The sequence below is a fragment of the Hippoglossus hippoglossus genome, chromosome 24 (genome assembly GCF_009819705.1).
Source record: "Hippoglossus hippoglossus isolate fHipHip1 chromosome 24, fHipHip1.pri, whole genome shotgun sequence".
NCBI classification, from domain to species: domain Eukaryota; kingdom Metazoa; phylum Chordata; class Actinopteri; order Pleuronectiformes; family Pleuronectidae; genus Hippoglossus; species Hippoglossus hippoglossus.
This window is the reverse complement of record NC_047174.1, coordinates 7,630,858-7,647,367: the sequence shown is the minus strand read 5'-3', so window position 1 is coordinate 7,647,367 and position 16,510 is coordinate 7,630,858. Positions and strand designations below refer to the sequence as shown.

The 16,510-nt window shown below is 45.3% G+C and overlaps 1 protein-coding gene across 6 annotated transcripts in view; it reads right to left on the bottom strand.

Annotated features, from left to right (window-relative positions):
* syne1a (spectrin repeat containing, nuclear envelope 1a) overlaps window positions 1–16,510 on the bottom strand; it is a 109,866-nt gene that overhangs the window by 2,925 nt on the left and 90,431 nt on the right. For 4 of the 6 annotated variants that reach the window (XM_034580191.1, XM_034580186.1, XM_034580190.1 and 1 more), the window contains 23 exons: window positions 15,993–16,140; window positions 15,809–15,903; window positions 15,478–15,712; window positions 14,891–15,085; window positions 13,613–13,738; window positions 12,247–12,402; window positions 11,590–11,748; window positions 11,329–11,495; window positions 8,316–8,478; window positions 7,501–7,688; window positions 7,142–7,292; window positions 6,378–6,560; window positions 6,125–6,262; window positions 5,339–5,530; window positions 4,542–4,860; window positions 3,594–3,662; window positions 3,067–3,200; window positions 2,656–2,782; window positions 2,322–2,533; window positions 1,598–1,804; window positions 1,109–1,237; window positions 393–659; window positions 195–284 (listed from right to left, as the gene is read on the bottom strand). In XM_034580191.1, coding sequence (XP_034436082.1) covers window positions 195–284; window positions 393–659; window positions 1,109–1,237; window positions 1,598–1,804; window positions 2,322–2,533; window positions 2,656–2,782; window positions 3,067–3,200; window positions 3,594–3,662; window positions 4,542–4,860; window positions 5,339–5,530; window positions 6,125–6,262; window positions 6,378–6,560; window positions 7,142–7,292; window positions 7,501–7,688; window positions 8,316–8,478; window positions 11,329–11,495; window positions 11,590–11,748; window positions 12,247–12,402; window positions 13,613–13,738; window positions 14,891–15,085; window positions 15,478–15,712; window positions 15,809–15,903; window positions 15,993–16,140 — 3,850 coding nt within the window. The remainder of the gene's footprint in view (window positions 1–194; window positions 285–392; window positions 660–1,108; window positions 1,238–1,597; window positions 1,805–2,321; window positions 2,534–2,655; window positions 2,783–3,066; window positions 3,201–3,593; window positions 3,663–4,541; window positions 4,861–5,338; window positions 5,531–6,124; window positions 6,263–6,377; window positions 6,561–7,141; window positions 7,293–7,500; window positions 7,689–8,315; window positions 8,479–11,328; window positions 11,496–11,589; window positions 11,749–12,246; window positions 12,403–13,612; window positions 13,739–14,890; window positions 15,086–15,477; window positions 15,713–15,808; window positions 15,904–15,992; window positions 16,141–16,510) is intronic. The other 2 variants (XM_034580192.1, XM_034580189.1) reach the window with 1 other exon arrangement.

The window sequence follows — 16,510 nt, the reverse complement described above, 5'->3', positions numbered from 1 at the left end:
GAGTGGGGGCTGAAGTAAAGATTTTCATGTACATGTTAGCAGAGCAAAAGGGAAAAACATGTATATTGACCATCAAAATAAAGGAGTAGAGAAGGAATATCTATGAGGCGTCTATGTGGGAGAAGGGGGGGGTTGACAGTGACGTTAATTTACCGTCTTTTAAACACAGAGGACGTTATGAGAGGAAACATTACCAATCGTCTGCGGCTCTCGACCGTCGCCTCTGACACGGGAGCAGCTGATCCACAGGTTTCGGATTTGCCAGCGGGTAACGGTAAGAAATCCTGAAAAATAAATCGAAACAAGTCGGTATCTACGATCCACATCAACCTGCGAATGACGGAGAGGAAGAATTCCATCATTCATTATCTCTGTATTCAGCATCGTCTGACCTGCCGCGTCTCCGTGGCCCCCAGCCTCCTCTCCAGCCCCCCCAGGTCTGAGTTGACCTCCCTCAGCAGCAGCCGCAGCCTGTTAAAGATCACGTGCACCTTCTCCTGCGCCTCCAGACACTCGCTGCCCTGCGGCTGCAGCTGCTCGGTGGTCTGCGACTGCAGCAGCAGCAGAGTCTGCGGCTTGGTGTTGACCAGCAGCTGAGACGAGAGCTCCTGAAGGGACGACACCTTCTGCTGCGACTCCAGCAGCTCGCGCTTGATTTGCTGCAGTGAAGAGACGGAGGAGGTCAGTTAGTGTGTGTTCTCGGGGTTTATCTAGAAACTGGGTTATTTCTCTGGTTGTCACACCAGTTCAGTTTCTTACTTTTTACTTTACTACTCTATTTTCACCATATTTTACTGATCTTTTCAGTCGTATTTATGAAGCATTTTTAGGTGAATCTCTGCATGAAAGATGCTAGAGATCAGACGTCCTCATACAGTCGCTTGGACAGGCCCAGATGGACGCAGATTGTTGATGCCTGATGCCCCTCAAGGGACAAAGGGGGTATGGGAAGGACCAGTGAACAAATCATCACAAGAGTATTTCAGCTTCATCCTTAGATTTGTTCTTGAAATTAGTCTGGTGCCCACATTAGGGGTTTTAATTGACAGTGACTTTAAATAAAAGGCCAAAACCCGCCGTACACAAAGCCCGTAGCAGAGACAAGTACCGTGAGGGTTTTGTAATGAGCTCGTAATGTTTGGCGATCCACTCTGGGAGGGATGGGCACCACCTGGTTCCTCCTGCGGTCAATGTTCTCCAGCCACAGCAGCAGACCGTGGCTCATCTCATGGAACTCCTGAAACAAAACGTGACGTCAGTTACACCGGGCTACCGCTTTTATTTCTGAGATTAGATTCTTTCTCTCTTCCTTCATATTTTCTGATTAATGTGTTTGTGGAGTAATCACAAAATGTCTAATCTTAATTTTGGATTCATTATGGGAAAATGCAGATCGGGAAAATACGAGGAGATTAAATACCACAAGAGTTGGCATGGATTTAATTTAAATTTTGTGTGCTACATTTTAAAATCTGCTTTGCATTCCTGTGATTCTATTCAAAGTATTCCTGATACTGGGTTCTGCACCAAAAAGCAGGTACAGCATTATAGGGAACCAAAATACAGACTCTTCCCTGGAGTTTGTGTGTTTTTGTACCTGGCACTGCATCAGCGCCCTCTGCAGCTCCTGCCTCCAGTCCTCCAGGGAGGTGCCGAGCTGATCCCAGCGCGAGTTCATCTCTTTCAGCCCGTCCCTCAACTCCCACGCCTCCTCGGAGTCGGGCTCCGCCTGGAGGAAGTCCGCGCTGCTCAGGTTGATGGACAGAACCTCTGACTTGTGGGCATCCATCCCCTTCTGCAGCTCCTGAGAGTCAAACAGTCAGAGAGCAAAGTATTTGGAGCGAGTCCGAGCAGACTTCATGGTGCTAGAGGAAGGCTGAGAATAGACGAGCGGCCGACAGAGTGCAGCAGGATTAGGCCGAGGTGGTGGGAACAAGTTCGATGCGAGTTATTAGGCTTCAGAGGGGGATATTTATAGAAGAGTGATATCTTACCATAAGGCTTTAACAGGCAGCAACAACTGGAGTGAGTGTGTGGTTGTGTTTGAATGTGTGAGGGTGAGCTGAAGGACAAACTGTCAGCAGCCAGCACATGAAGTGGGACATTACAACAAGGCCAGTGGCTTAAAATTACTGACCAGCGACTGTACTTCATGTAAAGTGTCTGAAATTACACTGTGCACGGACTCATAAGCATGAGAAATAATAACTGAAACTGCAGCACGGGTGGTTGCAAGATCCAAATTCAAGAAAACAAAATTATCATAAAGATAAGTGTCGGAGAAAAACACGTAATATCTGTCCATCACGAAGGGGACTGACCTTGAGCTTCTTGATTCTCTGCTGGATGGTGTGTATGTCGGTGCTGAGTTGGAGCCCTCGCAGCTGTTTGAGCTCAGCCTCGGACTGACCCAGCCAGGCCCTCATGGTCTGCAGGTCTGAGATCAGCTGCTGCCACTGCTGCAGGTTCTGTTTGTGCCTGTGCTTTTCGCTCAGGGACTGAGCCTGGATCAGCTCCCAGCGCTCGATCACACCTGGAGGGGAAAAGTTCACAGATCCAGATATCTCACACTGTATTTACTGGAAAGTGTGTGTGCGTGTGCGTGTGTGTGCGTGTGTGTGCGTGTGTGTGCGTGTGTCTGTGTGTGTAACTGACCAGCACTCTGACTGTCTGTGTTGGTGGTATTGTTGAGTCCCGGCATGTCGTCCTCGTCTTCAGTCAGCTCTTCCTCCGTCCTCTTCACTGTGTCTATACTTCCTCGACACTCTCCCATCAGACGCATCTGTAAATGTTTATATAGGTTATAGATGATGCAAGACAAAATATGTTATGTATTTAAGGGTTAACATATTAGTTTGTTATGAGTAAAGCTTGTTGCTGAACTAGTTTCTTAAATCTTTTCTGTTTTCACATAAAATTTAATTTTCATGTAAAACATTTCCGTTGTGAAAATCTAAAAGTCTCTTCATGTGACAATTTTATTCGTCACTTTTAAAGATATTTTTGGGTGTGAAATGGGGAGAGAGAATGGGGTGTGTTTTAAGGCACAGACTGAAGAGGACTCACGTAGCCCATGTATGTGGAGTCGACGTCGGGGCTGGAGCGGCTGGCGCTGGCCTCTCTCTGCTGGAGGTGATACCGTCCTGCATCCAGAGCCTGATCCAGCTGTCTCAGACTGGCCTCCAGCTGACCTGGCTCACCTGCACACAGGCCACAAGGGAGTCAGGAGAACTAGGACCATAAATGTTTTTAATGACTGAGGTTTTATTAGCGGGGAGATGGTGCAGACTGGTGCTGGGATGGCATGCATTAGTCTGAAATGCAAAATAACGGCAAAACAAAGAAAATAACTGATATTAGCAGTGAATTGGAAAAAAATGAAACACAAAGCTAAAGGGTTGAAGGTGGCATTCTTAGTGTGCGAGAGCTCAGCATGCAATGGTGGGATCTTTGTGAGGAGATGGTGGGACATGCAACTTTGATGGTGTTTCCAAGTGCGGTGATAGACTTCTGTTAGAAAAAGTCAGTTTTAGTCGAAGTTCATGCTCTTGTCACTCATGCGGGTGCAGCGCCACACAGCTGCTGTTTCCTACCAGAGGAGGATTTCAGTGTGTTCTCAGTCAGTTTTATATAGGCCTCTGGGCTCTCTGGGATAACTACATCTGGGAATAGAGACACACAACAGACACTGATTATACTGTGGGCACGACTAAAGGTGATATCTCCACTCGTCTAGTAAGATTTACACCTCACGCCAGATCTGGATTTCTAACTCAATCTCAGCCCTGTTTGGATCGATGTTTATATGAGTTTCTTATTTTCTGTGAAGGTGTTCAAGACTTGTACTGGTTTCTCATCAAGGCAGAGGGGGGTGCTTATATATGTTTTTTAAATATCGATAACATAACTGGCCCCCGATCTTTAGAAATGAAGGACTTCACCGCCATTATTTGAGAAGATACAACAATGTGCCTCGTTAACACTCAACAATACTGGGAATATATATGTTTGTGTAATAATATTTTGCTCTATAATTTAGATATTTTTAATGGCAGAGTGAGTGTCATGTTATTTCCAACACTTAATAAGTAACAATGATTATTTCCTCATGATTAAAACCTCTCTAATCAATTCTATTAACCCCAAATCTTTATTTCAGAATCACACAAATTAGTTTTTGATTGAAATCAAAAACACAGCAATTAATTAAATGAGAGCTGCTATATGGTAAACAATATATAAATGTTTTTCAAATATCTACTTACTATAGACTTGTAGACTATAGACTACTATATATTTGTTCAGATTTATTTGCCCGTGGATATATTTGACTGTTAAGCCGATTAAGACTCTCAGTAATCACAGAAATTAAATTAAAATAACTAATTGCAACTGCAACACTGACACTGTTTTATCTATAGTTATCAAATTAAATCTTTAACGCAAACATTTGAGAAAAGTCTCATAGTTACATCCATAAGAAATCAGCACATACACATGAAGCCAATCGTCCATCAAACAGTTTGTAAAGTCCGACCAACCTGACAGCACCGTGACATCCGTCCTCAGATACCCGTCCTCCTCCTCCTGCCCTCTGCTCCTCTCCCCGGGGCCTCGTCCTCCGGGGCTCTCCAGACCTCTGCTCAGGTCGTAGTCGTGGTCCCACTCCAACGGGATGGAGTCCACGCTGGCAGGAGTGTCCCGTCCTGAGCGGTCGGCCCGGATGAGAGTGGTCGCGCCCGTGGCTTGACGGCTGGAAGTCCGGGGCAAAGAGGAGTCGCCCCACTGAAGCTCCGAGAGGTCGGCGCCTTCCTCCATGTCGAGCTCTCTGTCAGAACCGTCCAGCTCATCGTCAGCGAGCTGGGAGAGAAGGACAATGAAGAAGGAGAAGAGATGAATGAGGCAAGCAAGGGAAGAAAATGCAGCGTCAGACACTGCAAACTATGTGTAACTGAGAAGTGTGAGATTACAGGTTGTGAAACACTGGGTGGTGAGTGTGAGTGTGTGTGTGTGTGTGTGTGTGTGTGTGTGTGTGTGTGTGTGTGTGTGTGTGTGTGTGTGTGTGTGTGTGTGTGTGTGTGTGTGTCATGTATTCACATTACATGACTTTGTATTCTGTTCCTGACCATCTGTTAATGTGAAACTATGTGGGACAGGAAGTGAAGGAGGACAGCTGTGGTCTACATTATGTTATGTGTTTACTGAGTGCTTTGAATTCCCTGAGTCAACTGTTTACCTTCACGTCTCTGTACAGTTTCACTTCTTCTCGCAGTGAGACTCATTTACATTTACTCTATTTTTAGCTACATGACTGTGTCGTCTGTGCGTCTGTACTCACAGGCAGACGCGTAAGTTTCTTGTAGTATCTGTCGACTCGTCCGAACACCTCCTGGCAGTATCTCTGCAGCTCCTCCAGCTCCTCCTCGATGACGGCCGCGTCCAGAGGTTCACTCTTCTCAATCAGAGCTTCGCCCTGTCTGAACACCAGCTCGATCTTCCCCGTGTTCAGGTAGATCTCCTGCTGGAACGCCTGTGATACGCACAGCAGGGGGTCACGTTGAAGGAGGGTTCACTACGGACATATCTACTGATTGTTGTTTTTGAATAAATCAATAAAATTAATAAAACAAGAGAAAGTGCCATTAGCATTTACTCTTAACAAGCTCAGCAGGAAGCCTCAAGATAGTTAAAAAGAAAACAAAAATCTAATATTTGCATTTGAGGAATTTTAACCAGCATATGATTACTTGATAAGTACCTGCATTTATAAATTTCTCGTTATTAACTTATCAATCTACTAGTTTCAGCAAAGGACTTTTTCCAATCCACATGCTTCATTGCATTATACTGTATTTTCATTCACTGTATTTTGCTGCAGCAGTCGAATTTCCCAATTGTAAAATATTTCCCTTATCTAATCAATTTATACATTTGTTTAACCCCCACTTTAGCACATAGAACATGCAATATTACAAAAAGCTGATAGATATTAGTTGATGCTTTGCTCGTTCCATTTAATGCTACAGCCCACGGGCCTTATAGTTAAACATCATGTTGGATTGCTGCATCATCCAAGAACCACATCTTGAATCTCATCTTCAAACAGTGTGTTTGTCCTTCTCACCCTGAGCTGTTTGATCTTGGCCTGTATGTCACACTCGGAGAAGTGCTCTATGTTGGTGAGCTGCAGGTCCATCTCCGTCAGCCACACCAGGATGCTGTCTCGGGCCGTCTCAAACTCTTCTCTCTGGCTGATGAAGTGCTGCATGAACACAACGAGACAAATAGAAATAAATACAAAGAAATAGAATAGTAAATCACATCAGTATTTCATGCTAACTTCAGATTGTTCGAGCCAACATCCAATGTGACATTACCCTGAGTCTGCGTAGGATGGCAGCCACCCTCTTCTGCAGGTTATCCCACCGCTTGTTCCCATCATGCACCATTCCTCGGAGACAGCAGGAGGAGTCTGTGCGGTTCTCGCGGGCCAGTCGACGGTACTGTTTGTTGATGAGCTCCAGTTGGGTCAGACACTCCTGCACCTGACGCTGGAAGGCCTGAGATGAAAACAAATGCACTCTCAAATTAAAACTCGGAATAAGACCCTTTCCCCCCCCCCACTTCAAACATTTCTCCCATGTATGTACAAAGAAAACAACAAGTTAATAAAAACTACAGCTGAGATCCTGAGAAAAATGTTATATGAAATATTATGTTGAGCTGGAATGAGCTTTGTAATCAGGCACAAGCAGGGCAGCTGCTGGTGGCTCACTGCTCGCCTGGACCCGAGCAGTGAGCCTCCAGGAATGTGCACGTGCACAGTGATGGACTCCAGCAGCTGAGCAGACCAGTGCATGAGTTTCAGTAACATGACACTTCTGTTTCCTCTACCCTGCAGAGACTTTCTCTGACCTGACATTTATTCTGCTCAAAAGGAGACATTTTTATGTTGTGCAGAAGAGATTTTAAAACTTTAAATAATGCACACGTTGCATTTAAAACCAGACGGACCTTTGGCTCAGAGTTTATTTTTCTTACTCATGCTATTTGCTAACAATTCAGATATTTCTACATGTAAATAGTGCAATATAGCAGTTTTTTACTCCATAATTTGATAGTAAAAGTAAAATAGACGCACCTCAAACTTCTTCAGCTCCTCCTTAGCGACAGTATAAAGAACTCCAGAGGAGTTGGGCAGAGCTGCTGTTCTTTCTGAGGTCTTCAGCCATTCTTCAAACCTGGAGTAATCATCCAGAAACTTCTGCCACAACCTCCACGTCTCCTCAATTCTGCAAAGAAAAATCACTCATGTCACGGCTATTTCTTCCTGAATAATATACATATATGTACTGTATATAAATAAGTATGTGATGATTGGTATGTATGATGTAACACACACACTAAAATAGCACTGGCCAACAGGGTTTTATCACCAGTGCATGTATATAAACACAGTATATATATATATAGGTCTGCTTTTATCCAAGCGGCACTGACTTGAGCCTCCTCTCCATGGACATGGCACAGATGTTCCTCCAGCGTCGGTCCAGCCCTCTGGTCGCCTGCTGGATGGAGTCACACTCTGTCTCCGTGGAGCAGGCGTCGCAGTCGTGGAGCAGAACTTCACACAGGTTCAGCACGGACGCCACACCCGTGCTGTGTTTCTCTATGTCCCTCTGCAGCTCCTGGAAATCATCGAGAATAACTTGGCTTTTGCAGAAATGATGAATTTCTCAAAATTTCACTTAAACCACTGTTGCTCCAAGTTGCAAAGAGGCTGTGATTAGATTTCTTCTGCCCGTCTGCAGTTGATCAAATGTCTCCCTGCTGTGTACACTAAGTTCACAGTCAGCCTGGTGAACTAAATGCTTGTGTCCTGGAGAGTCCAGATTTAGAGCAGCGTCTTGGCAGCAGGAAGTTCACTGATACCCACTGTAGGCTAGTTTTAAACAAACAGCAGAGATGTACGCATGAGTCATGCTACGATATCCTCAGGAGCTCCAGTGTTTCTCATTTTCCACCAACTCTGTGCGAGTCATGTTGTTCTTTTTTTATTTCTAATAACGTGTATGATTTACGGAAAAGTACAAACTTGTATACAATGTGCCTCTGTGCTTGTTTGTCTCTGTGAGGGTGTTATTACATCACAGAGGGTTCATACAGTACTTGTACACAACAGGATGTTGTTACCACATGTTGGGGAAATGATGCAAATTTGTAGCCCAGGTTTGTGTGTGTGTGTGTGTGTGTGTGTGTGTGTGTGTGTGTGTGTGTGTGTGTGTGTGTGTTTGTGTGTGTGTGTTTGCACTCACCTGCTGCTGGTTGAGTTTCCTCTGGATCTCCTGGTCGTCACACGTGTCGTAGACAATGGGCCTGGACAGCTCTGTCTCGATGTGAGCCAGCCAGGATCGCAAGCTGCTCATGTTTTTATCTAACTGCTGCACCGCCACCAAGGTCTCCCTCAGCTTCTTCACCCTGTTTGGAAAACACAAAGTCAGAGAGGAAGTTAGTGTCAACGCACGGGGCAAATGTAAACAGTAACTGAGACGGTCTGGTAAAGGACTGATTCTTTTACAATTTACCAGTAAATCAAATCAAATTAAAAGGATCAATATCAGTGTTAAAGGCATGAAAAGTTGTTTTCATCCAATGGTCTTATTTCTATGTTCATCTCTGTTGCTTTTTGCTGCAAACAACATTAACAACATGTGAGCAACACAAAAGCAGAACAGACATCTTTAAATCTAGTTGTGAATCTAAATCAAGAATGAAAAGAAAACATTTCTAAGTCTAAATACCACAGCGATCACCCTGAATCATCCATGATGTGGGGACAAAATAATAATTTGTCACATGTTTACTCAAACAGAGCAGAAGCGTAATATGAGTACAAGAATTATTATTTAAAATCTGTGCAGATATTTTTGTCGGGAAGTGAAGAAACCTTATTTGACCCCTACACAACAACTGGGAACCATTTTGGATCTGCAAACGCCAGACGTTTCCACTTGTCAACTGCAATTCATAATATGTGAATCATGTTGGAACCAACCAACGTGGAGCTCTCACAACAGCTCCACATTTAACGCCTCACCCTGCAAAACAATGCAGCTGTCAGAACTTGAGGAGAACGAAGGCGGTGGCTGTTTTTTAATGACATAAACAAACTTGGGTGAAAAGAATCTGATAACAATAGACACATTCAGCAGGTGAGCTCCACCTTGTATTCTCAGTGTTACAGGACTGACTGAAGTGGTCTCAGCAAAGCATTAACTGCTGCATGGTAACACAACAAACTGCAGTGGGACACAGAAGTTTGACTGTTACATTATAGGGGAAGAAATGCATCGCTTTACATATAATCCAATGCAAACAGAGCAGCCTAGTAAATCACTAATCTTAACTAGTTCTTATTGGTAAGTGTTTGTTTTCATTTGCATGTTTTACAGGGTTGTACAGCTTCATTGCATCAGGTCTGTGGTTACCATAGTAAGAAAATGATGCTCTACTCACACTGACAACCACACACCTGCTATTGTCCAAACTGTGTTGCCACATGTGACTGTATATACACCCTATGCTGAGAACACACACTCCTTTAAACAACACTCCATGAGGCAACTCTGGTGTATGAACACCTGCACCTATGTTAAAAACCAAGTTCAAATTCTCAAGCTTGTCCTGCCTGTTGACATCGCAGTCGCAGTCTGGCAGATAGTCCTCGCTCGGGCATCCTGCCATATTATCCGTCCTTAAATCCAAAACCATGGGGGGGGTTGCAGAATGCCCAAAGACGCCGTTAAAGCCGGGGAAACGTTGCGGCGTCGAATCCAAAACACTCTTCCCTTTCGTCTGCGAGCTCCACAGCCACACTGGACTTTTTCTAAGACTCTGTGTGTGCAGAGAGGGGAGGGGAGGGGCCCGGCAGGTAGTGGTGGGGTGGCACAACTGTGACTTATCAACTGTTGCTCTCCAAAGTTAAAAAAAGAGAAGCCGGCGCGAGTGTGTATGTGTGTCTCAGAGTGACAAGTGCTGCTGTTTCTAAAAGGAGACTTACAGTCAGAGGCATGTGCCGCAGAGCTGGTCTGTGTTGGAATATCAGACACCACACACACGCGCGCGCGCGCACGCACGCACGCACGCACGCACACACACACACACACACACACACACACACACACAGGGGGAGTGCACACAGGGGGAGTGCAAACAGGAGCAAAGGCTGCAGGCTCCATGCATGTGAGGAAACCTCGAAGGAGAGTGCACGAGCAAAAAAATCTTTCCAATAAAACATGTTTACAGCAGAACAAAAATCAATACTTGTTTCCTAAGAAAATAAAAACTCCAGGAAATGTTGATGAATTCTGCCACAAGATAAAAAACGCTGAAGAAAATAATTCTGCTCTCTGTAACAGCTGCAAAATCTCAATCCTTGTTTTTGTTTTTTGTTAGTTATGGACGGATGAGAGACAAAGAGCGTGCAGCTGTCTCTATGAGGTCACACACTGCCTGCCCTCTCTTTCTCTCCCCCCCCAGGACAGTCCCAGAGGGCAACAGTCGGGTAAAAGCCGGAGGGGGAAGGGGGAGCTGAGGCAGAGAGAGTCAAAGTTTGGTCACTTTCAAATCACAACAATAGAGAAAGAGTTTTTCTTCCTCACTTTAAATCAACACAACAACTCCAACCAGCAGTTTCTAAGCACGTTTCAGTTGGACTCAGTCAGGAGCAAACTGGCTCTGGAGTCCACAGTGACAAAAAGGCCGAATGTTACAGAGGAGAAAAGCGGAGCAGTGACGAGGAATGTGACTTCTCGGCTTGATTTGCAGCTTCACTGAGCGGACGCCCCACTGACACCGCCGAGGAGCTCAGGAAATGCCTCAGCAGCACTGTGGGAAAATAAATTCCCCGTCACGTGTGCCATGAGCGTCAGGAGGGAAACCACGGAAACGAAGCCAGGCCAAGGCATCGCCTCACCAACTTAAACCCTTCTCCACCAGGAGGAGTGATACACATAAGTGGGATGTGTGGGGGTCAAGTGCAAACACCGATGAATACATTTCAGTTTCATATTTGTGTTCTGTCATTCACATTGACTCAAGCATCACCTCTGTTCTTCCATCCAACCAACTGCTGTTCACCGTAATCTGCAGGATTCTCATCTTTCTTTTCATGATCCTGTCCTGGTTTACCCACAGGACACGTGCCACACGATTCAAATTTAGTTTCCAGCTTAAAAGGAACTTTCCCTTCCGCCGTCTCAGACACAAAACAAACTCTTTTATCAGTCAACGCTCTTCACTTGTCCACGAGAGGATCTGTGCACCCACCTGGCAGCGATGAGGTCCAGCAGGTGTTGCCAGCGCTCGCCGACTTTGCTGAGTTTGTGTTGGATCTCTGCCGCCTTGCTGTCTTGGCTGGCCCGGGCCAGGCGCTCGCCCATAACCTGCAGCTGCTGCTTGTTCTCCTGAGCGACGCCGATCTCCTCCTGGTAGTCCTGGTGGAGGAACACACAGGGAGCCGTCAGAATGAATGACAGTAAGAGTTGCACCTGTATGTATGTGTTTTTGTTGCGGCTGTGCTGAAATCACCTTGCGCAGTTTTTCGATCATCTCTTCGATGCTGATGTCTCCATTCTGAGAGACCTTGCTCTCCATCTGCGTGAGCCACTCACACAACTCCTTGTTCTTCTCATTGAACACGGCCCACTCGTTCAACTTCTCGCTCACTTGCTGTTTGCGCAGGGAAAGCTGAGGGGACGCAGGGGAGGAACGGGGAGGGGATTGAAGATGAGAGGACGGGAGAAAAAAGATCAAAGTGAGAATATGACCGAAAATAAGAAGCAGTGGAATTAAGTAAGACGGGGACATAAAAGTCAAAACATGGAAAAGATTAAGTGATGAAATCTTGCAATTTTGTTGTGGGAAAGACTGAGAAATAATATAATTGATAATATTATATCCAGGGGCAGCTTCGAAAACATAAACTGACTCAATTCATGCTTCGATTATGTTTCTAATCCGCGAACTGGATGAGAATATGAGAATATGCCCACTGGTCCAGTTTTCAGAACATAGACATGGTCTCTTTTTGTCTCAGATGACCTCTGATTGGCTCAGCTTACTTGGTTATACTACAACAAACGGCAGCTAAATCAAATCCACTTTCTCTCAGAGACAAAGTTATGAATGGGCGTTGAGTATTCGTCATCATCAGAAGCACATGCACTGAGTACGGTGTGTATATACCTGGTGGCAGACCTCCTCCCACTGGCACTGTAGCAGCTGGAGGCGTTCCTGTAGGACTGTGATGTCATCTGCACTAACCCCGCCCTCCAAGGAGGCCCTCAGCAGGAACATGGACGTGAGGTCGTCGGTCCAGCCCTCCACACTGCTCCCCAGCTCCTGCGTCCACAGGACATGACAACACTCAGAGGGGGTCGCCCAATAGCCTTGGGTGCAATAAAAGCTGCTCTCAGACCAAGAGAGATTTCTTTTCTCTCCTTAACAAACAAACAGTGAAGTAGGAAAATCCCAGAGCAGGACCAGCGAAGCTCAACTGCAGCTGCTGCATCCTCAGAAACAGTGATGTTGAAAAGCATAACAACAAACTGACGCTAAATATCACAACAAGGCATGTCCCACAAAGATACAGGATTTCTCCAAAATGTCAGAATACGATTCTGGTTTCCATGAAAATAAAAGTTAACATGTTAAAGAGAATACAAATGCATCAGCTGCAGTCAAGGTTACAGACAGGATAAGGTAACAGAGCCATCTAACCTTGCATCTCCTCCTCCTCCATCACCCATTGCTGCGGTGTGATCATTTGTGGAACCGGAGAATGTCTCAATTACCCAGCACTTACAAAAGCAAGCGCACACATGTACACACACACATACATGCATACACCCCCACAGGAAGCGGGGATGCTCTCTCTACTCGCTCCCTCTTATGCGCACGCAGCCTTTTGCTATTTCTCTCTCTCTCTCTCTCTCTCTCTCTCTCTCTCTCTCTCTCTCTCTCTCTCTCTCTCTCTCTCTCCCTACCCCCCTCCCCTCTCTCTCTCTCTCCTCAGCTGATGATAACTATGTGCAGCTACTCTCACTGCCCTCCTCCTCCTCCTCCTCCTCCCTGAGGAGCTGGGGACGTATCATCCACGAAACATGAAAGCATACAGAGTCCATAGATTTGCAAAAACTAAGAGCATCAATGTTTGCTCACTCCAGAAACATCCTGGTATTATTTCTGCTTGAGCAATAATGATGTTTTCTTTTTTAATCAACACATTTTTCTTTTCAATTATACAGAAAATAAATTATATGCAAGACTATAAAAATACCAAGCATATTTTATTTGAAAATTATATTTGAATATAAACAGTCCTAAAACCAAACAAACAAGGTCAAGCAATGAAACGGCAGCTCATAGGAACAGATTGGTTGTTTCTGTCTGCCCTTCTGTCTGTTTATCCTGGCAGCAAGATTTAGGGGATAGAGTGGACAAGTCTGTGTGTGTGTGTGTGTGTGTGTGTGTGTGTGTGTGTGTGTGTGTGTGTGTGTGTGTGTGTGTGTGTGTGTGTGTGTGTGTGTGTGTGCGTGTGCGTGTCTGTTACCTTGCATCTGATTTGTTCTGAGTGCAGCTCCTCCTGGTGATCAGGCAGTGGCAGAGACAGCTTCCTCTTGAAGGCCCTCAGCTTCTCCAGTGACGCATCTATGCCTTTCTCACATCGCTCCCAGTTCTACACGCACACACACACACACACAATCATGCACAACAAGAATTAGAGCATAAAATACACACACACACACACACAGACTGCAGACTCTATAAATTCTTCTTGCAGCTGCAGCAGTGACAGTGTGAATAGCTGACACACACACACGCACACATCTATCCCAGGCTGCAGTCAGGCCATTACCATGCCATAGATAGCGCACTTTGCTCTGAGCCTCTCAAGCGACACTGTGAGACAGAGTGACACAGCAAAAATCCATCGACCAGAAAGAAGAATTAACAGCCTCATAAGAAAGGAGGGAGGTTCGGCTCCAAAGGGCAACGGATTACAGCTATTTTTAGAGTCTGAGTGACGCTGCAGTCCTGGGTAAAACAGAGTGATATTTAGTAAGAAATACAGCTGCCAAGGAGCACGAAATACCTGAAGCAAGGGTCATGGAAAAAGAAGAAAAGACGGGGCGAGAACAGAAGAGAGAAATTATCCGGAAGGGAATAAAATTAAGAGAAAAAGAAGAGAGAACCACCTTTGGTAAAAACCTTAAACTCCAGGATGGATCTTTTGAACTGCGTCACTCTGTCTCTTTAAAACATGGCACTATCTCAGCATGTAAACTCTACCTCACTGGGCTCAAATCATTACAGCTCACTGCACAGCCTGCACAGTCTGTGTGTGTGTGGTTATGTGGTTATGTGCCCTGGGCTGCCACTTTTATCCTTGTTCATTTCCCCCATTTTGTCTTCAGTGTGCAGAGGATCGCATGCACATGCTTATATGATGCTTAGTCATTATCTTAGGACAGAAAAGAGTGTGTTCCATCTCTGTCCGTTACTTTTTCTCGGGACTTAAGGTGCAACTTTGCATAATTAATGTGATAACCTGGTTTTATTGTCCTGCACTGTCGTCATCGAGGGCTCAGATGAGCCTCTGCCCTTCACAAACACCTTCACACTGCAGCATGTTGGAGACGGCTCAGCCTGCGACACAGACTCAGTGCTCCAACGAGCAAAGGCTGTCTCACAGAACACCTTTGTTTGATCCACTGTATTTTGAATCTAACAAACTGCCTTTACAAAGTTCATATAATGCTAATAGTCCATGGAAAGAACCAAGTCCTTACTTAAAGACAAAATTGTCCAAGGTGTGGTTATGTCTGACCTTGAGCAGGCTGTGTAGCGCCCTCCTCTGCTGATCCAGGCGGTGGTGGGCGTGCCTCCACCTCTCCTGAATCTCCATCAGCTCAGTCTGCAGGGTGGACTCCGCCCTGGCGTCGGCCGAGAGCAGCAGGCTCCTGCCGGCCTCCACAGTGAGGATGTAGCCGCCCTGCTGCCTCTGCAGCACTCGCTCCCTCAGCTGGAGGAGCACAGACGGAGACAAAAGGCAGAGGGGGTGCAGGTTAACTAAGGGAGTCTAGGGTTGGGGAAGGGGGAGGGTTTATTAGTACAGGGTTTAGATTTATGAAAATTGATCGAGAGTTTATTCATGGTGAATGTTTGTGATTTGAAAGAGTATCTGCAGTATTATTAATTATTAAAAATGCAAACAAGTACAACAAATAATTAGTTCAGGGTGAAGTAAAGGTGTCACTCACTGAACCCAATCCTAATCTAACCTGCCTTCCATACATAGTACCTGAAACTAATGTTAATTAGTGTGGCGATTGACTGACATAACAAAGCATAGATAAACTAATTCCAGTGAAAATTTGAAACGTTTAAAAGCTCTTCCATATCACTATAACCTACCTGTATCTGATCTAACAGGTTTCTGGCCTGCTGCAGGGCCACCGCTTCTCCTGGTGGTTGAACATCTGAATCATGGGTGACTTCCTGGAGCCATCGCTGCAGCTTCTCTGCCATCTCCCGGTAGTTCTGCCACTGGCGGACCAGGCTGTCGATGATGCCTCTCCGCTGCTGGGCCCGCCGCACTATGCACTGCCACTGGTTGCTCAGTAAGGCCAGTTTCACGCTGAAGTCGTCTCTGTTAGTGGGACAAGAGGGAGAATAGTGTCTATGCTGCTCACAACTGGATCCATTGTTAAATAAGACTGTGTGTCCTATGTATTCATGTGCCAACCTGTCATCCATTAGTCCCTGGTCCAACATACGATGACCATCACTGATGATTGAGTAGAGAATCTGTTGCCTGCTGAACATTTCTGCCTGGAACAACTGCAAGGACACGTGAATATATTAAAAAACAGTGCTCTACATAGAAGAACAGCAGTTATCATACTGATGCTTTTCAATGCTTGTCTGACCTCGTGGTCTCGCTGCTGCTCCAGCAGACTCTGACTATTGCCTGAAATCTCAGCGGCCAACTTCTGCTCGGTCTGAGACAGGAAGTCCATCCAGGCCTCGCACTTCTGCAGGAAGCTCTGGTGCTGGAGCAAAACCGCCTGGAGTTTACTGTGGAGGGACAGAGGGAAGTCACTCACAGCCTCAACATTAGGATGAAGATTAAGACACAACATTAAGTGAAATAAGATTAAGATTAGTAATAAATCAACTTTAATTATGGTTTATATGTTTTATTTAATTATTATTATATTGTCTTTCATATTTTACACATAAGTTCAATGCCAGTGTAGCTACCCTGACCTGACCTGCATATTATTCATTAATGATTTAACAATTGCTGCAGATTATCATGGTGACAGGAAACCTTTCACAGTTTAACATATGTACCTGCAGGTTTTATAGTTTATAGGTAAGTTAAAAGGCTTTTTGTTAATAACAGCATTCTTTACGGTTGATGGTAAAGAGATAAAACCACAAT